The sequence below is a fragment of the Salvelinus alpinus genome, chromosome 2 (assembly GCF_045679555.1).
Source record: "Salvelinus alpinus chromosome 2, SLU_Salpinus.1, whole genome shotgun sequence".
Lineage (NCBI taxonomy): Eukaryota > Metazoa > Chordata > Actinopteri > Salmoniformes > Salmonidae > Salvelinus > Salvelinus alpinus.
The window spans coordinates 110,254,964-110,276,573 of NC_092087.1; the positions used below are offsets into that span (position 1 = coordinate 110,254,964).

General features: G+C 40.5%; 2 protein-coding genes across 3 annotated transcripts; both read right to left on the reverse strand.

Moving 5' to 3' along the window:
* Positions 1–1,241: 1,241 nt before the first annotated feature.
* LOC139550255 (chemotaxis regulatory protein ChePep-like) lies at positions 1,242–7,702 on the reverse strand. Of its 2 annotated transcripts, none has more exons than XM_071361033.1 (3): positions 7,641–7,702; positions 1,937–2,490; positions 1,242–1,416 (listed from the first exon to the last, which is right to left on the reverse strand). In XM_071361033.1, exons 2-3 carry the CDS (start codon positions 2,280–2,282, stop codon positions 1,379–1,381), a joined length of 384 nt encoding a protein of 127 aa, XP_071217134.1. In that variant the 5' UTR covers positions 2,283–2,490; positions 7,641–7,702; the 3' UTR covers positions 1,242–1,378. The 2 variants fall into 2 exon arrangements, with proteins under 2 accessions (XP_071217134.1, XP_071217124.1); XM_071361023.1 differs by having other exon boundaries at positions 1,937–2,589.
* LOC139548552 (zinc finger protein ZFP2-like) lies at positions 6,990–20,117 on the reverse strand. The gene is made up of 2 exons (XM_071358278.1): positions 19,553–20,117; positions 6,990–10,335 (listed from the first exon to the last, which is right to left on the reverse strand). The coding sequence occupies exons 1-2, from the start codon at positions 19,854–19,856 to the stop codon at positions 9,179–9,181; spliced, it is 1,461 nt and encodes a 486-aa protein (XP_071214379.1). The 5' UTR covers positions 19,857–20,117; the 3' UTR covers positions 6,990–9,178.
* Between the last annotated feature and the right edge of the window lie 1,493 nt (positions 20,118–21,610).

Below are 21,610 nucleotides of genomic sequence, written 5' to 3' on the forward strand. Positions count from 1 at the left end.
GTATCCTGTATAACTGTAGTATCCTGTATAACTATGTATAGTTATAACTGTAGTATCCTGTATAACTGTAGTATCCTGTATAACTGTAGTATCCTGTATAACTATGTATAGTTATAACTGTAGTATCCTGTATAAATGTAGTATCCTGTATAACTATGTATAGTTATAACTGTAGTATCCAGTATAGTCTGGGAGGAGGCGAAACCACTCAGGCTTATTTGATGTGATCTAATGTTTTGATCATCTAGTTTTCCTTACAAGCATTCAGTCACCAAAGGGGTTTTGGTCATTCCTTTGTTTATATACTGTCTCATTGACAAAAATATTTTTGATTATTTGTTTACATCATTCCTTTGTCTCGACATATACAGTAAATGTGCTGAGGTTCTAATGTTGCCAAGGAGACACATTTGATTATTTATTTACAGTTTGGAGGGTTGGGAGTCTGACATTCAGGATACACATTTGATTATTTATTTACAGTTTGGAGGGTTGGGGGTCTGACATCCAGGAGACACATTTTATTATTTATTTACAGTTTGGAGGGCTGGGGGTCTGACATCCAGGAGACACATTTTATTATTTATTTACAGTTTGGAGGGTTGGGGGTCTGACATCCAGGCGACACATTTTATTATTTATTCCGTTTGGAGAGTTGGGGGTCTGACATCCAGGATACACATTTTATTATTTATTTACAGTTTGGAGGGTTGGGGGTCTGACATCCAGGCGACACATTTTATTATTTATTTACAGTTTGGAGGGTTGGGGGTCTGACATCCAGGATACACATTTTAGTTCTAATGGTGCCGTTCTGTTATTCTTTTCAGCTTCTTTTTCCAAGCATCTTACATTACTCTGAGACTAGTTATCCTGGGATCGTACATTACTCTGAGACTAGTTATCCTGGGATCTTACATTACTCTGAGACTAGTTATCCTGGGATCTTACATTACTCTGAGACTAGTTATCCTGGGATCTTACATTACTCTGAGACTAGTTATCCTGGGATCTTACATTACTCTGAGACGAGTTATCCTGGGATCGTACATTACTCTGAGACTTGTTATCCTGGGGAATAGTTTCAATACATTTGCAAAAAACCTAAACCTGTTTTTGCTTTGGCATTATGGGGTATTGTGAAACATTTTAGAATAAAGGGATGCACCGATATTACATTTTTGGCTAATACCGATATCTAATATTTTCCATGCCCCAAAAAACGATACCGATAACCGGTATTTTAAATTTTAGAGGCCTTTTAAGCATTCTAGTACAGCATTCTAATAGTTAACACACACACGGATGCAGCGGTCTAAGCCACTGCATCTCAGTGCAAGAGGTGTCACTCCAGTCCCTGGTTCGAATCCAGGCTGTATCACATCTGGACGTGATTGGGAGTCCCACAGTAGTTGTCTGTTATTGGTGTAGAGAGGACGACAAAGGAGAGTGATTCCACATGTGGATAGGAAGATACAAATTATCATTATTACTTGAAAAAAATCATTTACATTCCAGGAATTTTATAAATTTAGCTTTCTAGGTCAGTAGGTTACAGTAGGTTGTAACTCTCTAGGGCATGCCAGTAGGCTACAGTAGGTTGTAACTCTCTAGGTCATGCCAGTAGGCTACAGTAGGTTGTAACTCTCTAGGTCATGCCAGTAGGCCACAGTAGGTTGTATCTCTCAGGGTCATGCCAGTAGTAAAATCACTACATGCCGTGCCCCCCAGTCTGCGGTCAGCAAATAGACCCTTCTCAAATATAAATGTTAAGTCACTTTTTGGAAACGGAACGGAGAAAACAAGGGGTAGCTTGTTCTCTACGTCGTCTGATTCTAGACATATCAGTCATCATCCCAGGGCCCTCTGTTGAAGAGGTATTGACGAGCCAACTCTGAATATTCAAAGTTAAAAACACATTTAAGGCGGTACTTACTGGTGTTAATCAGATCTCCTATCTCCTCCTCTTCATCTTTCAATGTGACAGTAATCTCCCCTTCCTTCTTCACTCCAAAAACTGCATCATCCCCTTTCTCTTCCTCCTCTTCTTTTACTGTAACATCTTCCTCCTCTTTCACTCTGAACGCGTCTTGCTCTTCTTTCACTGTAACGTCTTTCTCTTCTTCTTTCACTGTAACAGCCTCACTCTCTACTTCTTGTTTTACTGTGACATCCTCTTCTTCCTTCTCCTCTTTCACGACAATGTTCAGCCCCAGAGCTTCTTTCTCCGTCCAGCAGACTGTCTCTTCTTTAACAGGAGGGGAGAAGTTTAGGGAGCTCATGGTCGGGGATGTTAGCTAGCTAGCTATCATTAGCGACTAGCCTAGTGCTAACTTAACCAGCCAGCTACTATAGCTGACTAATACAAAATAACGTAAAATTAAATAGGTTAACTAGTAGATACGACCTAAGTGTGTCGAAAACACAGAAGCTAATATACACCGAAAGCGTATAAATAGCTTGAATCTTTCGGCTGTGTTGGCGAGCAAGCTACCGAGGTGGTTGACGAGCTGTTTCTGAAGAACCGTCCACTAGATTATACGTCACGCTGGCAGCGTCGCCTGAAAGACGCACATCGCCGTCTGCTGACTGGAGGGGAAACGCAGTTGAGGATCATATTTTATTTTCAGACAAAGATTATTTTAAATGGATTTAATTAAATAATACTATTATATTGAGACATACAAAGACCTGAATGTGTTGATTGATTAGTGTGAATAAAAACTGTTTACTACAGCACATTTAAGGCAGTTTCATTAAGTCAAACTAAATCTAAATAAGTAGCAAGCTACTGTAGGTCTATACTGCTCCTACATGGTGTAACAAAACATCATATAGATGTATATAATGAACAGACTAGGTCTATACTGCTCCTACATGGTGTAACAATACATCATGTAGATGTATATAATGAACAGACTATGTCTATACTGCTCCTACATGGTGTAACAATACATCATGTAGATGTATATAATGAACAGACTAGGTCTATACTGCTCCTACATGGTGTAACAATACATCATGTAGATGTATATAATGAACAGACTAGGTCTATACTGCTCCTACATGGTGTAACAATACATCATGTAGATGTATATAATGAAAAGACTAGGTCTATACTGCTCCTACATGGTGTAACAATACATCATGTAGATGTATATAATGAACAGACTAGGTCTATACTGCTCCTACATGGTGTAACAATACATCATATAGATGTATATAATGAACAGACTAGGTCTATACTGCTCCTACATGGTGTAACAATACATCATGTAGATGTATATAATGAACAGACTAGGTCTATACTGCTCCTACATGGTGTAACAATACATCATGTAGATGTATATAATGAACAGACTAGGTCTATACTGCTCCTACATGGTGTAACAATACATCATGTAGATGTATATAATGAACAGACTAGGTCTATACTGCTCCTACATTATTATGTATTATTATGTGTTATTTATTTCTCCTTTATTTAACCAGGTCGGCCAGTTGAGAACAAGTTCTCATTTACAACTGCGACCTGGCCAAGATAAAGCAAAGCAGTGAGACAAAAACAACAACAAAGAGTTACACATAAACAAACATTCAGTCAACAACACAATAGAAGACAGAGAATATATTTTTATGGTTAGAAATATTGTGAAACACTATCATTCCACTATTAATGCAGATATTATGGACATTTTATTTAAAACATGTAATTAAACTATAATTGTAGCTCCTTTAATTTAGACCCAAAAGGTATTTGCTATAATGTGTGCCATTGCCCGGCTATTAAAAGGGACAGGCGACTATTTGAGCCTCAGCCTTGAATTTAAATTTTATGGAATGTTAACTTTGATTGTCTTCAATGAAAATGACCTTTCAAACATGGAATGCAACGTAAACATTATTGTCAACTGACTTGATGTCTACGGTGCCAAAGAGATTGATAGTTGGGGGTGTTGGGAGTGTTGATATAACGGTAATAATGTCAAACTCCCACTTTTAACAACCATCAGAATTGGTTAAAAAAAGTTATACCCGAGTAGTGCAGCGGTCGAAGGTACTTTATCGAAGGGCTAGAGGCATCACTACAGACCCAGGTTCGATCCCGGGCTGTACCACAACCTGCTGTGATCGGGAGTCCCGTAGGGCAGCACACTATAGGCCAAGCGTTGCCCAGGTTAGGGGAGGGTTTGGCCGGGGGGGGGGGGGGATCCTTATGGCGCCTGCAGGCTGACCTCGGCCGTCAGGTGACCAGTGTTTCCTCCGACATATTGGTGCATCTTCCGGGTTAAGCGGGTAGCTGTTAAGAAGCGCAGTTTGGCTGGTCATGTTTGGCTGGTCAGAGGACGCATGACTCGACCTTCGATATATATTATATTATTATTATATAACATATAGATATATTCAATATTTGTATTTTTTATTTTACCTTTATTTATACAGGTTTTTCTCATTGAGATAACATCTCTTTTCCAAAAGAGACCTGGTCTAGTAGCAGCAGGGGGAACAACGTTTCAGACAAAACAACTTACATACACAACATTAAACAAAGCTATAAACACACACACACACACAGTACAACAATAAAATGTTACGTTAAAAACACGAACGTCTTGACTAAAAACAGCTGCCCTAAAAACAATTTCACTCTTCTATACATCGATCAAGTGTTTAAGCTCCAACAACGAAACCAGATCATCACATTTAAAATGTTCAGGAGAGAATTCCAGGACCACGGAGTAACTATTGGACCTGATCTAATTTTTGTTTAGAAGCAAATGAGAATGGGACCGTAATTGATATTTATTTACCGACCTGACGAAAAAAGAACAGAGATAAAATGGCATTTTACCCAAAATGGCCTTAAATATCAGTGTATACCCGTGTTTAAGCCTACGCAAGGTCAATGACGACCAGCCAACAGCACTGGAGGAAGAATATCGAAATTGTGGAGAAAAAACGGGGGTAAAATTATTTTAAAAATGCTGAAATTAGTTGTTCCCCCACCATTTACAACAACATCACTGAGCACCATCACTGTCTTTCCTTCGTGGATCTCCTGCATGTTTACATATCTGGCATTACTCATCTCATATGTATATACTGTATTCTATCCTATTCTACTGTATCTTAGTCTATGTATTACTCATCTCATATGTATATACTGTATTCTATCCTATTCTACTGTATCTTAGTCTATGTATTACTCATCTCATATGTATATACTGTATTCTATCCTATTCTACTGTATCTTAGTCTATGTATTACTCATCTCATATGTATATACTATATTCTATCCTATTCTACTGTATCTTAGTCTATGTATTACTCATCTCATATGTATATACTGTATTCTATCCTATTCTACTGTATCTTAGTCTATGCCCCTCTGACATCACTCGTCCATATTTTTATATATTCTTATTCCTTTACTTAGATTTGTGTGTATTAGGTATTTGTTGTGAGCTAGGAACACAAGCATTGAGTTAGATATTACTGCACTGTTGGAGCTAGGAACACAAGCATTGAGTTAGATATTACTGCACTGTTGGAGCTAGAAACACAAGCATTAATTTAGATATTACTGCACTGTTGGAGCTAGGAACACAAGCATTACGTTAGCTTTTACTGCACTGTTGGAGCTAGGAACACAAGCATTTAGTTAGATATTACTGCACTGTTGGAGCTATGAACACAAGCATTTAGTTAGATATTACTGCACTGTTGGAGCTAGAAACACAAGCATTTAGTTAGATATTACTGCACTGTTGGAGCTAGGAACACAAGCATTTAGTTAGATACTACTGTACTGTTGGAGCTAGAAACACAAGCATTAAGTTAGATATTACACCACTGATGGAGCTATGAACACAAGCATTTAGTTAGATATTACTGCACTGTTGGAGCTAGGAACACAAGCATTTAGTTAGATACTACTGTACTGTTGGAGCTAGAAACACAAGCATTAAGTTAGATATTACACCACTGATGGAGCTATGAACACAAGCATTTAGTTAGATACTACTGTTGGAAACACCCCATCTCTTTACATTACTTATGCATATTCAGTGGCCTGACTGCATCCAGACTATGTCAAAGGCCCATCCTGGTAGATCTGAACCTAATGCAGCTTGGAGTGATCAGATGACAGAAGTCACATTTAGGTGCCAGGTGTAACTGAGGCTGTAGATGCTCCATATCCATTACTTTGAGTGTTTTATATAATATGACTAAATGTGTTTCTGTGTTGCAGGGGCAGTCAAGAAATGGAACAGCAAGGCCACAGAACATGACCACTCCACCATCAGAGCTGTGGGAGACCACCTCAAGCCCCTGGTAGAGCCGGGGGTAGTGTTTACCATTCCACCATCAGAGCTGTGGGAGACCACCTCAAGCCCCTGGTAGAGCCGGGGGTGGTGTTTACCACTCCACCAGCAGAGCTGTGGGAGACCACCTCAAGCCCCTGGTAGAGCCGGGGGTAGTGTTTACCACTCCACCAGCAGAGCTGTGGGAGACCACCTCAAGCCCCTGGTAGAGCCGGGGGTGGTGTTTACCACTCCACCAGCAGAGCTGTGGGAGACCACCTCAAGCCCCTGGTAGAGCCGGGGGTGGTGTTTACCACTCCACCAGCAGAGCTGTGGGAGACCACCTCAAGCCCCTGGTAGAGCCGGGGGTGGTGTTTACCACTCCACCAGCAGAGCTGTGGGAGACCACCTCAAGCCCATGGTAGAGCCGGGGGTGGTGTTTACCACTCCACCAGCAGAGCTGTGGGAGACCACCTCAAGCCCCTGGTAGAGCCGGGGGTGGTGTTTACCACTCCACCAGCAGAGCTGTGGGAGACCACCTCAAGCCCCTGGTAGAGCCGGGGGTGGTGTTTACCACTCCACCACAGCTTCAGCAGGCTGGAAAAGTGATACTGTTTTTCATACTAAGATGGACCATCAGTCTGTTGATTGGTCAGTCATTGGGTTAATTTGTTTTGCAATATGTTCAAATCAAATCAAGCTTTATTTATACAGCACATTTCAGACATGCAACACAATGGCTTCTCAGGAAAAAACAATGAAAATAAACACGAATATTTAGTACACAAACATAAGAGGATAAAAAAACAATAATACCAACTTAAAGACTAATGAGCATCCTAAGGAAATGCCATTGATTAAAATATTAAAATATCCAGTCCAAAAATATAAGCTTGTTTTTTAGGATGGGCTCTGAAAGTCACTATGGGGTGTCCAATGAAAGTTGACTAGTACCAACAACTGGGACCTAAAAGACACCCACCATGAGACCCACTAAATCTGCCCAAGAAGAGGAAAACTAAATAAAAGCCCACAATAAACTTAAAGACAGGAAGCAAACCAAAAAAGTGGAGCAACTAAAGGTGTTGACTCTCCACATCTATCAAGACAACTGGAGCACTGGGCCAGACACTCTTAAATAGAACCTGGACCAGCTCAGGTGAAACACCTTCCCACTAACGAGATGGACAAGCCAGCACAGGTGTAACACATACTGACTAACGAGGTGACACTTATCAGTGCGTCCTACGTGCTAACGAGCTAGACGTGCTAAGGAGCAATACGCTCTAAAGTCCAACCTCAAAACATAAATGGAAAAACCAAAGCCTGTAACACCTTCCCCCTTAATATATCCTATATTTTTGTTGGACAAGTTTGCTCACCACCAACAGAAAACAACTTCCATTTCACATTATAATCAACTACAATGCTTCACCAATATAAACATGGTGTCTACTGGCTGTCAACAATTAAAAACAAAAAAAAAACATTTCTAATTAATAATAAACACAACGTATAATAATATCGTATATTTTCTCCTTTTTCTTTCTATAGATTCCTAAACTATTATTTTTTCCCTTCTAGAACTCTCGTCTTCCTAAAACTCACAAGCTTCTAGAACTCTCGTCTTCCTAAAACTGACTAGCTTCTAGAACTCTCGTCCCCTTGGAACGAGCCCAAACAAAACTCATCTCCAATACGGAAAACCGTGCAGTCAAAATAAATTGTGATCCATGGCAACTCACTGGCTAAACGCAAAACACAAATCTTTTTGACTGCCCCCCTTGAGACAATCAGCAACCAAGTTGTCCTTACCACGGACGTGTCTGATTTCAAGAGGAAACTCCTGCAATATCCGTACTAACTTTCCACCTCACTGCGGAGCTTCTCTCTCTTTTCAAGGATCACTCGATAGGCATGTTGTTGGATCGGGGCCCAGTCCCCAATGTCATGCTCTAGTACATTTGGGTTGGCACATCTGAGAATGAACCCTGCTATTCTAAAAGAAGGGCAACAATGTCAATATATTTATACCCGAAAATTGTCAGTTGATTGCATAAATAATTATGATTACTAAAAGTTACATGAATTGTAAACATGAATTACCAAAACCAAATGTACACCCCTTTGATAATATGTATTGTCAATAATTCACTTAATGGTAAGGCATGGTATAATAAAAAAAAATAAAAAAAATATTTGATTGCATAGTCTTATTTTCAACGACTTTTCAATTACATTGTGCTCGGTGGAATAGCTTCAATGTCAAAACACAGTTTTAACATGTCCAAATCAATAACCAATATGCAGAAACAGTTTGGGATAAATTGAAAACCTAAACATAACATGTGCTATTTACACAAACATCTGCCACAATAATCATATTTCCAGAAACGCTGTTTTGACAAGTAGCAATAAATCACTGATATCAATTAGGGGGGAAATCAGGTTGTACGTGATGTTGGAATGCATTTAAATGTAGGGGTCGCTAAACAAAGGAACGCAACACTTATTTGTCAAAACTAATCGATATCATGCTAAAATCATTTATGTGACAGGAGGGAGATGAGGTTGCACGTCCTGTTAAAACTAGCAGCTCAAAAACCACACAGAATCTGGGAATAATGTGTACTTACTAAATCTCATAAATAGTACTCTTTCAATTCAGAGCCTGGATTTTCCCCCTGAGGCTAATATCCATTTCATGTTGAAATCAATAGAACAGGGGACAAACATTTAGGGTTCTACATTATGACATCATTAAAATACTCCTACTACAAGGTTAAAACATTCTACATTGTGACATTATTTCATTGATATCAAGAAACAACTCCATGTATTTTCTGATGTTTAGTCAGAGATCTTTTATCAGATTACCTCTGGTCACAGCTATACGATTTCTCTCCTGAGTGTGTTCTCTGGTGCACTGTCAGATAGCTAGATCTAGTAAAACTCTTCCCACATTGATCACAGCTATAAGGTTTCTCTCCTGTGTGTGTTCTCTGGTGTAATGTCAGATTGCTAGATTGACTAAAATTCTTCCCACATTGATCACAGCTATAAGGTTTATCTCCTGTGTGTGTTCTCTGGTGCACTGTCAGTTCACTAGATTGACAAAAACTCTTCCCACATTGATCACAACTATAAGGTTTCTCTCCTGTGTGTATTCTCTGGTGTATAGTCAGATTGCTAGATGAAGTAAAACTCTTCCCACATTGATCACAGCTATGAGGTTTCTCTCCTGTGTGTGTTCTCTGGTGTAAAGTCAGATAGCCAGAAGTAGTAAAACTCTTCCCGCATTGACCACAACTATAAGGTTTCGCTCCTGTGTGTGTTCTCTGGTGTAATGTCAGATAGCCAGAAGTAGTAAAACTCTTCCCACATTGACCACAGCTATAAGGTTTCTCTCCTGTGTGTGTTCTCTGGTGCACTGTCAGATCACTAGATTGACAAAAACTCTTCCCACATTGACCACAGCTATTAGGTTTCTCTCCTGTGTGTATTCTCTGGTGCAATGTCAGAGAGCCAGATGCAGTAAAACTCTTCCCACATTGACCACAGCTATAAGGTTTATCTCCTGTGTGTATTCTCTGGTGTAATGTCAGATTGCTAGATGTAGTAAAACTCTTCCCACATTGATCACAGCTATAAGGTTTCTCTCCTGTGTGTGTTCTCTGGTGTAATGTCAGATTGCTAGATGTAGTAAAACTCTTCCCACAATGACCACAGCTATAAGGTTTCTCTCCTGTGTGTATTCTCTGGTGTATAGTCAGATTGCTAGATGTAGTAAAACTCTTCCCACATTGATCACAGCTATAAGATCTCTCTCCTGTGTGTGTTCTCTGATGCATTTTAATGCCTGATGAGGTGAATCTCTTCCCACAGTCAGAGCAGCAGTGAGTTCTCTTCCCTGTGGATCTCTGCAGGTGATTATTGAGGCGTTCTGATCTGGAGAGACTCTTCTCTGCCTCGTCAGCATCATGAGGTTGTTGAGGCTCCCCAGAGGATCCACGATAGTCCCGTCTCTCTCCTGTGTGAACAACAAAGTCAGATGATTAAAGGCCCACAACAGTGGAAATCCACTGTAAAAGGTGATGCCAACAGCGTAGCCATGATGTTGTACAACAATTGACGTCTGTAATGAATGTTAAAATTATTTGACAATTGTCTTAAAATGAGCAAGAATAGTCATATTTTAGTAGTAACATCGATGATTGTAGACTAGAAATAAGTTATTCATGTTGTTGAAACTCTAAGCAGTGTGCCAGATGACTTTTGGTCTCCAATATAGGCCCCTTTCTGTGTTTAATAAAATTGTGGCACGAGGGCGATGCGCACACAATTTGATTGCAGAAACACCTCCCTGCTAATGAGGATGTAGTATATCTGGTAATGAGGAAACCGATAGTAATGGATGTAGTATATCTGCTAATGAGGAAACCACAAGTTATGGATGTAGTATATCTGCCTGGAGCAAAAATGGTGAGCAAAGCTTTTAGTTTTTCACAATGTATTCTGAATGGGGGAAAACTCAGGGGAGTAACCTCTATTTCCAGGTTGATTATGAGTACATTTCACACTACTTTGGATTATAATTGTAAGGCTCGTTTGAATGTCCTGCTTAATATAAATGTTTGCTACAGTATTAAGAATTATGTGTAATTATTGAAGAACCGCGTTAATGACAGTATACATTTGGGTGTTGCTAATAAAGTTAAGATTTCTTTGTATTTCACCTTTATTTAACCAGGTAGGCCAGTCGAGAACAAGTTCTCATTTACAACTGCGACCTGGCCAAGACAAAGCAAAGCAGTGCGACAAAAAAACAACAGAGTTACATACACTTGGGATAAACAAACGTAAGTGTCCCCTTTATTTTTTTGAGCAGTGTATATCCAATAACGTCCCAGACGGAGCATTTCTTCATGTCTATATAACTCATTGCAGACAAGGACATGACATGCCCAATGTGCGTGGCCAAGAACTGGCAATATGCCTGACCTGTCACTCCAAAGGCTCTCATTCGGTCCCACATCAGGCTAGATGCTTCATTACACGTTCTACTGCCTGTTGACATCTAGTGGAAGGCGTATGAAGTGCATACAGATCCATAAATATAAGGCATTTGAATAGGCGATGCCTTTCAAAGCGACCCATTTCAGAATTTTCACTTCCTGTTTGGAAGTTTGCCTGCCATGTGAGTTCTGTTTTACTCACAGATATAATTCAAACAGTTTTAGAAACTTCAGAGTGTTTTCTATCCAATAGTAATAATCATATTCATATCATATGATCTAGGACAGGGTACGAGGCTGTGTAATTTGGGCACCAATTCATCCAAAAGTGAAAATGTCGCCCCCTATCCCTATTAACTTGGCTTTCGAAGACTTTTGAAAGGCAGGGCAGGATGGATATAGGTCTGTAACAGTTTGGGTCTAGAGTGTAACCCCCTTTGAAGAGGGGGATGACCGCGGAAGCGTTCCAATCTTTAGTAATCTCGGACGATACGAAAGAGAGGTTGAACAGACTAGTAATAGGGGTTGCCACAATGGCAGAGGATAATTTTAGAAAGAGAGGGTCCAGATTGTCTAGCCCAGCTGATTTGTAAAGGCCCAGGTTTTGCAACTCTTTCAGAACATCAGCTATCTGGATTTGGGTGAAGGAGAAGCTAGGGAGGCTTGGGGAAGTAGCTGCGGGGGATGGGGAGCTGTTAGTGCAGTACGCCACAGGATGTTTTTGTGCTGGTCGAGGGCAGTCAGGTCTGGAGTGAGCCAAGGGCTATATCTGTTCTTAGGTCTACATTTTTTTAAAGGGGCATGCTTATTTAAGGTGGTGAGTAAATTACAATTAAAGAACAACTAGGCATCCCCTACTGACGGGATGAGGTCAATATCCTTCCAGGATATCCGGGCCAGGTCGATAAGAAAGGCCTGCTTGCAGAAGTGTTTTAGGGAGCGTATGACAGTGATGAGGGGTGGTCGTTTGACCGCGGACCCATAACGGATGCAGGCAATGAGGCAGTGATCGCTGAGATCCTGATTGAAAACAGCAGAGGTGTATTTGGAGGGCAAGTTGCTCAGGATATCTATTAGGGTGCCCATGTTTACGGATTTAAGGTTGTACCTGGTGGGTTCCTTGATAATTTGTGTGAGATTGAGGGCATCTAGCTTGGATTGTAGGAAGGCCGGGGTGTTAAGCATATCCCAGATTAGGTCATCTCTGCAGTAGATTGCAACTCTCTTTTTGACAGTTCTATCTTGATGGAAAATGTTGTAGATGGGGATGGAAATATCAGACTTTTTGGTGGCCTTCCAAAGCCAGGATTCAGACACGGCAAGGACATCAAGGTTGTTGGAGTGTGCTAAAGCAGTGAGTAAAACAAACTTAGGGAGGAGGCTTCTGCTGTTAACATGCATGAAACCAAGGCTTTTATGGTTACAGAAGTCAACAAATGAGAGCGCCTGGGGACACACAGGGCCTGGTTTAACCTCTACGTCACCCGAGGAACAGAGGAGTAGGATGAGGTTACGGCTAAAGGCTGTCAGAACTGGTCGTCTAGTGCGTTGGGAACAGAGAATAAAAGGTGCAGATTTCTGGCCGTGGTAGGATAGATTCAAGGCATAATGTACAGACAGGGGTATGGTAGTGTGCGGGTACAGTGGAGATAAACGTAGGCATTGAATGACGATAAGAGAGGTTGGATCTCTGGAGGCACCAGTTATGCTAGGTGAGGTCACCGCATGTGTGGGAGGTGGGACAAAAGAGTTCCCTGGGGCATGTTGAGTGGGACTAGGGGCTCCGCAGTAAAACAAAACAATAATAACTACCCTAAACAACAGTATACAAGGCATATTGACATTAGAGAGAAATAAAGCGAGGCATAAAGCAATTACAGGTGTTGATTGGGAGAGCTAGCTAAGACAACAACGGGTAAGACAACAACAACAGGTAAAATGGCGATGAACGGGCAGAGAGGGTCAGTTAACCTTTTATGGCTGCAATCCCGCTACCGGGATGATATGACAACAGCCAATGATAGTGCAGGGCGCCAAATTCAAACAACAGAAATCTCATAATTAAAATTCCTCAGACATTCATGTGTCTTATATCATTTTAAAGGTAATCTTGTTGTTAATCCCACCAAAAGTGTCCGATTTTAAAAATATGCTTTTCAGCGAAAGCACTACAAACGATTGTTAGGTCACCACAAAACCACATTAAGCACAGCCATTTTTCCAGCGAAAGATAGCTTTCACAAAAAGCAGAAATAGAGATAAAATGAATCACTAACCTTTGATTATCTTCATCAGATGACACTCATAGGACTTCATGTTACACAATACATGCATGTTTTGTTTGATAAAGTTCATATAAAAAAAATCTGAGTTTACATTGGCGCGTTAGATTCACTAGTTGCAAAAACATCAAGTGATTTTGCATAGCCACATCGTTTCAACAGAAATAGTTATACCTCTCCTTAATGCAACTGCTGTGTCAGATTTCAAAAAAACTTTACGGAAAAATAAACTATGCAATAATAGCTCAGAACAATAGCCAAGCTCAGAACAATAGCCAAATTACGGAGCTCAGAACAATAGCCAAATTAGCCGCCATGTTGGACTCAACAGAAACCAGAAAATACATGATAAATGTTTCCTTACCTTTGATGAATTCATCAGAATGCAGTCCTAGGAATCCCACAATAAATGCTTGATTTGTTCTCAAATGTCTGTTATTTATGTTCAATTAGCTACTTTGGAATTGTTTACCAAACGCCCTAACCAAAGTCACAAAGCGCGTCCCTATAACGTGACGAAATGTCCAAAAGTTCCGTTAGTCAGTAGAAACATGTCAAGCGATGTACTGAATCAATCGTTAGAATGTTGTTAATATACATCTGAATAACGTTCCAACCGGAGAATTACATTGACTTCAATTGACCGATGGAACGGAGCTCCCTCTCACGTGAACGCGCCTCTTCAATGTGTGGTCACCTCATGGCGGTGATGACTAATTCCTGTCTCCTTCGGCCCCCCTTCACATTAGAGTCATCAGACAAAGTTGTTGACTGTTGACATCTAGTGGAAGCCGTAGGAAGGGAAAACGAATCAATATCTCGCTGTAATTTCAATGAGAGCTTGGTTGAAAATCTGGCACCCCCAGAAAAAAATCCAAACAGGAAGTGGAACTTCTCAGGTTTTTGCCTGCCATATGAGTTCTGTTTTACTCACAGACATAATTCAAACAGTTTTAGAACCTTCAGAGTGTTTTCTATCCAATACTAATAATAATATGCATATATTAGCAACTATGACATAGGAGCAGGATGTTTACTCTGGGCACCACTGTGCACCTTTCATCCAAGCTACTCAATACTGCCCCTGCAGCCATAAGAAGTTAACTACACACAGGGCCTGAGTTCGAGGCTGGGGCCGACAGATAAACAAAATAGAGTACCGTGATTAATGAACAGTCCAGCAGGCATCAGCTATGTAGCAAAGTGATCATAGGGTCCAGTGAACAGCAATATATGAACCAGGGAAGCCTTTAGCTAGTCGTCACTATGCTAGCCGGGAGCCGGCCCTGGCTCGAGGCTAACTGGTGCTAGCTTCGGGACAAGGTGTCACTGACGTCTGTCAAAGGCCGGTTGAGGGCATATCTGACGGAATTGCGTTGGCAGACCAGTCGTGATGGATCGGCGGGGCTCTGTGTCGACAAAGGGCTCAGGCCAACTGGCAAAAGAGGTATTGTAGCTGGAGTAATTTTGTTTGCTAGCCGGGAGATGCACCTGGCTCGAGGCTAACTGGTGCTAGCTTCGGGACAAGGGCGTCAGCCACTATAGCCAATCCGGTGCAAAGGTACAGAGCTTACGGCAGGAATCCGGTGATGTAGTGGCTTCTAGTCGTGTTAGTGAAGAGGCTGGTGTCTGAGCTAAAAAGGTAAAGGCCGTAGCAGTGGCTAACAATGACTAAATAGCTAGTAGCTAATTAGCTGGTTAGCTTCGGATGGAGGTTCTAGCTATAAGGTCTAAAAAATAGCAGATCCGTATCACATTGGGTGAGGCGGGTTGCCGGAAGGTATACGTAAGTAAAAAATTTAAAAAGATTGAAATATATTGCAATATATACAAAAAAATATAACATTTACAACAACAAACACGTCTTAATGCTACGCCATCTTGGATTACAAGATGAATCAGTTAAAAACCATTGGATTTAGCAAACTCTGAAATGATTTAGTATTTCTGTGCCCATGAAAACTGTTTTCCAGCGTAACATAAGGAGCCACTAAATGATACATAGTTCGAGTTCATTTCAGAATACAAAAAAACTGTCCGACAGCAATATCCAGTATTTAAGTTGAAGTTCATCATATGGCAAGCGTAACGTTATGACTATAACTACTGTTCCCTGGAGGAGGGAAACTAGGTACAACATACTATTAAATTCACGTCTCGCTGGAAGCTCCACCTTGAAACCCTCCTGTCAATAAGAGAAAGGACGCATACCTGATTACGCATGTAGAAGTAGAACTAGTCTACCTGGTTACACATATAGAAGTAGGACTAGTCTACCTGGCCTGCACACAAATGTAGGCCTATAAATGTGCCCATTTTGAGGATGGTGGCCACTGTGTTCTTGGGGACTTTCAATGTTGCAGACATTTTTTGGTACCATTCCCCAGATCTGTGCCTCGACACAATCCTGTCTCGGAGCTCTAAGGACAATTTATTCGACCTCATTGCTTGGTGTTTGCTCTGACATGCATTGTCAACTGTGGGACATTATATAGGCAGGTGTAATCACACACAATATGATTTCATGTGGCACAAACAAAAACACAAATTCTCAGTCAAAAATATAAGTCAGAATACAGCCTTTCTATTCTCTCATGTTATTTCAGGATCTCTGAATGTTCTTCCACACAGAAAGCAGTGGTAGGACTTTTACCGTGTTTATCCTCTAATGCTCCTTCAGGCTACTTGACCAGGTAAAACCCTTTCCAGACTGGGAGCATTGGAAAGGCTTTTCTCCTCTGTATCCTCTCATGAGCTTTAAGGTCCGCCATTTATGAAAATCTATTTTTACACTGGGAGCAGAAAATGGTTTTCTCATGTGTGTATTCTCTCATGCCTTTTCAGGTTAGTTAACATGGTAAAACTCTTTTCACACTGGGAACATTGGTAAGGCTTTTCTCCTGTGTGTTTCCTCTCATGAGCTTTCAGGTCCCCATCCTGATTAAAACTCATTTCACAGTGGGAACAGTGGGAACGCTTTTCTCCTGTGTGTATTCTCTTGTGCCTTTTCAGGTTAGTGAACACGGCAAAACTCTTTCCACACTGGGAGCATTGAAAAGGATTTCCTCCTGTGTGTGTCCTCTCATGCAGTTTTAGGTTCCCTAACCAGCAAAAACTATTTTCACAGTGGGAGCAGTGGTGTTGTCTCGCTGGTCTGGGCGTCTCTGGGTCTGGTTCCCCTGAAGGACTCTTCCCGCTGTCAGAGTGAGAGTCTGGTTTCTCTCCTTGCAAAGACACACAGAGTATGTCGTTAAACAGAGATCTAAATGAAACCTCCACATGATAAAACTGTCTTCCTATGAAGTTTAATCTAGACTAGATCCCTCAATAAAAGAGCAGAACTGGTCATCACAGAGTGGTTGTAGTGCTTTGTAGGCTGGGTAAATCCATTTGAATTCAATAAATTTGACAGCATCCCTTTTGATTTAAAAAAATCTTTCCTTACATGTTTGACTATGGAAGAAGTGGTAATAAAGTGACTTCATGTAACTGAATGTAAAAACATTCATGAGATATACAGTACCAGTCAAACGAGTGGACACACCTAGTCATTCAAGGGTTATAAATATTTGTTTTACCATTTTCTACATTGTAGAATAATCGTGAAGAAATCAAAACTATGAACACATGGAATCATGTAGTAACCAACAAAAAGTGGTAAACAATTCAAAATATATTTTAGATTTTTCAAAGTAGCTTGATGACAGCTTTGCACACTCTTGGCATTCTCTCAACCAGCTTCACCTGGAATGCTTTTCCAACAGTCTTGAAGGAGTTCCCACATATGCTGAGCACTTTTTAGCTGCTTTTCCTTCACTCTGTGGTCCAACTCATCCCAAACCATCTCAATTGGGTTGAGGTCAGGTGATTGTGAAGGCCAGGTCATCTGATGCAGCACTCCATCACTCTCCTTCTTGGTCAAATAACTCTTACACAGCCTGGAGGTGTGTTGGGTCATTGTCCTGTTGAAAAACAAATGATAGTCCCACTAAGCGCAAACCAGATGGGATGGCGTATCGCTTCAGAACGCTGTGGTAGCCAGACAGGTGCGCGCCTTTCCAAATCATGTCCAATCAATTTAATTTACCACAGGTGGACTCCAAACAAGTTGTAGAAACATCTCAACGATGATCATTGGAAACAGGATGCACCTGAGGTCAATTTCAAGTCTCACAGCAAAGGGTCTGAATACTTACGTAAATAAGGTATTTCTGTTTTTTATTTTTAATAAATGTAAAAAAAAATCTCCAAACCTATTTTCTCTTTGTCATTACGGGGTATTGTGTGTAGACTGATGAGGATTTTTAGTTATTTAATCCATTGTAGAATAAGGCTGTAACGTAACAAAATGTGGAAAGATTTAAGTGACAAAAAAGGGTGTTAAAGACAATGTAAAAAATATAGATATAATTTTTTACATCTCTTAGATATCAGACAGACACTTCAGAACAAACTTCCTTTAGATGTTCTGGGGGAAACAATGTTACTATGGTTACTGTTGTTCCATGTTGTGAATGTTATCCAATGTGTTACTATGGTTACTGTTGTTCCATGTTGTGAATGTTATCCAATGTGTTACTATGGTTACTGTTGTTCCATGTTGTGAATGTTATCCAATGTGTTACTATGGTTACTGTTGTTCCTGTTGTGAATGTTATCCAATGTGTTACTATGGTTACTGTTGTTCCATGTTGTGAATGTTATCCAATACGTTACCATGGTTACTGTTGTTCCATGTTGTGAATGTTATCCAATGTGTTATTATGGTTACTGTTGTTCCATGTTGTGAATGTTATCCAATGTGTTACTATGGTTACTGTTGTTCACTGTTGTGAATGTTATCCAATGTGTTACTATGGTTACTGTTGTTCCATGTTGTGAATGTTATCCAATGTGTTACTATGGTTACTGTTGTTCCATGTTGTGAATGTTATCCAATGTGTTACTATGGTTACTGTTGTTCCATGTTGTGAATGTTATCCAATGTGTTACTATGGTTACTGTTGTTCCATGTTGTGAATGTTATCCAATGTGTTACTATGGGTTACAGCAGTATGGACTAATGTTTTATGGGGTATTGTGATGGCATTATGGGGTATTGTGATGGCATTATGGGGTATTGTGATGGCATTATGGGGTATTGTGATGGCATTATGGGGCGGCAGGGTAGCCTAGTGGTTAGAGCGTTGGACTAGTAACCGAAAGGTTGCAAGTTCAAATCCCCGAGCTGACAAGGTACAAATCTGTCGTTCTGCCCCTGAACAGGCAGTTAACCAACTGGTCCTAGGCCGTCATTGAAAATAAGAATTTGTTCTTTATCTGGACATGTGACATACCGACAACTTTGATAAAAACACGATAGGATTTGTCTCCAGATCGCTATGCATATTCATGCTAATAGCTTAGCATCTCTCTCCATTGAATACAGGCGGTGCATATTCATGCTAGTAGCTTAGCATCTCTCTCCATTGAATACAGGCGGTAGACGACAACAACCCTTGAACATAAACAATAGATTACAATAATAAGATGTATCCACCAATACAAAGAAAGGGTAGGCGGGAGCTAGACAACCCGCAGTGCCGCTTTGTGGACAACGACTCCACTTGTGAGGGCGGAGAGACATCTTGTCAGTATATCCATAATCTTTGGTGTAGCCAACCCAACTCTCACATGGCACTATTGGGGGGCACGGTGTGTAGTAAAACATCACTACATGAAAATCACTACGTGCCGTGCCCCCCAGTCTGCGGGCAGCAGATAGACCCTTCTCAAATATATATGTTAAGTAACTTTTTGGAAACGGAACAGAGAAAACAAGGGGTAGCTTACTCTCTACGTCGTCTGATTCTAGACATATCAGTCATCATCCTGGGCCCTCCGTTGAAGAGGTATTGACGAGCCAACTACGAATATTCAAAGTTAAAAACAAATTTAAGGCGGTACTTACTGGTGTTAATCAGATCTCCGATCTCCTCCTCTTCATCTTTCAATGTGACAGTAATCTCCCCTTCCTTCTTCACTCCAAAAACTACATCCTCCCCTTTCACTCTGAACGCGTCTTCCTCTTCTTTCACTGTAACGTCTTTCTCTTCTTCTTTCACTGTAACAGCCTCATCCTCTACTTCTTGTTTTACTGTGACATCCTCTTCTTCCTTCTCCTCTTTCACGACAATGTTCAGCCCCAGAGCTTCTTTCTCCGTCCAGCAGACCGCCTCTTCTTTAACAGGAGGGGAGAAGCTTACTGACCTCATGGTCGGGGATGTTAGCTAGCTATCTATCATTAGCGACTAGGCTAGTGCTAACTTAACCAGCCAGCTACTATAGCTGACTAATACAAAATAACGTAATATTAAATAGGTTAACAAGTAGATACGACAGAAGTGTGTTGAAAACACAGTAGGTAATATACACCGAAAGCGTATAAATAGCTTGAATCTTTCGGCTGTGTTGGCAAGCAAGCTACCGAGGTGGTTGACAAGCTGTTTATGAAGAACCGTCCACTAGATTATACGTCACGCTGGCAGCGTCGCCTGAAAGACGCACATCGCCGTCAGCTGACTGGAGGGGAAACGCAGTTGAGGATCATATTTTATATATTTTATATTATATTATATATATTTTATTTTCAGACAAAGATTATTTTAAATGGATGTAATTAAATAATACCATTATATTGAGACATAAAAAGACAGGAATGTGTTGATTAGTGCGAATAAAAAATGTTAACTACAGCACATTTAAGGCAGTTTCATTAAGTCATACTACATCTAAATAAGTAAGCTACTGTAGGTCTATACTGCTCCTACATGGTGTAACAATACATCATGTACATGTATATAATGAACAGACTTGGTCTGTACTGCTCCTACATGGTGTAACAATATATCATGTAGATGTACACTACCATTGAAAAGTTTGGGGTTACTTCGAAATGTCATTGTTTTTTAAAGAAAATCTAATTTTTTCATTTATTTACCTGTTTTTGCTTTGTCATTATGGGATATTGTGATGTCATTATGGGGCAATGTGATGTCTTATGGGGTATTATGATGCCATTATTGGGTATTGTGTAGATTGATGAGGGGAAAAAATATTTAATCCATTTTAGAATAAGGCTGTAACGTCACAAAATGTGGGAAAGGTGAAGGGGTCTGAATGCTTTCCGAATGCATTGTATATATAGGGCCAGTACTTAGTGACATCACTTCATGAAACAGGAGGTACAAATATATAACATAGATTCACAATATCAACATTCAATGTATCAAAATATATGACCAAGCTGGAATTGGAAACGCCAGCCCAGCCACAATCCTAGAGGTTCACTAATGATCATTCTCCTCCTTCACATCTGACTCCTGATGATCAACCTCCTCCTTCACATCTGACTCCTGATGATCAACCTCCTCCTTCACATTTGACTCCTGATGATCAACCTCCTCCTTCACATTTGACTCCAGTGATCAATCCAGAGCGTCTTCTTTTTTTTGTGAATCCTGATGGACGACGTCATCGAGTAGGACGTCATCACCACCACCGCCGACAAGTTAATTGTCATTCAGGTTATTAATGGGAAGATCATTAGCAATATGTCCTGTCTGGTAACTTGTCTTTCGTTCAAAGGATTTACATTGGCTGGTGCACAGGGAGAAACACCATTAAAAAAAACTCAGTTGATCTTAAACTGCAGAAACACTTTTGGAAGTCTTTAACTGCATCAAAGTCTGTGGCCTGTGATGTGGGACAAATGATAGTCCCTTATTATACAAGAGACAAAATTCACAAATTCTACAGCACAACGGCAGAGTCATGTCTTCAGTGTAAAACTAACAATGACTCAATAATCCTTCTGGGAATGTTATGATGTCATAAAGTTATGGGAGGAGTTAGAAAGTTGGCTGTCTGGGAATGTTATGACGTCATAAAGTTATAAAGTCTATTCCGGAAGCTAAACCGGTCGCATTCCGCTTCGCTCCTCAGGTAGTATCACATTTTCACATTCTCA

Bases quoted from the DNA above. Each gene is read 5' to 3' on its own strand.
- LOC139550255 (XM_071361033.1), bottom strand. From the start codon at position 2,282: ATGAGCTCCCTAAACTTCTCCCCTCCTGTTAAAGAAGAGACAGTCTGC. The intron at 1,417-1,936 runs GTAAGTACCGCC...CACCAATAACAG, and splicing joins AGGAGATCTGATTAACACCA to ACAACTACTGTGGGACTCCC.
- LOC139548552 (XM_071358278.1), bottom strand. From the start codon at position 19,856: ATGAGGTCAGTAAGCTTCTCCCCTCCTGTTAAAGAAGAGGCGGTCTGC. The intron at 10,336-19,552 runs GTAAGTACCGCC...TTGTTCACACAG, and splicing joins CGGAGATCTGATTAACACCA to GAGAGAGACGGGACTATCGT.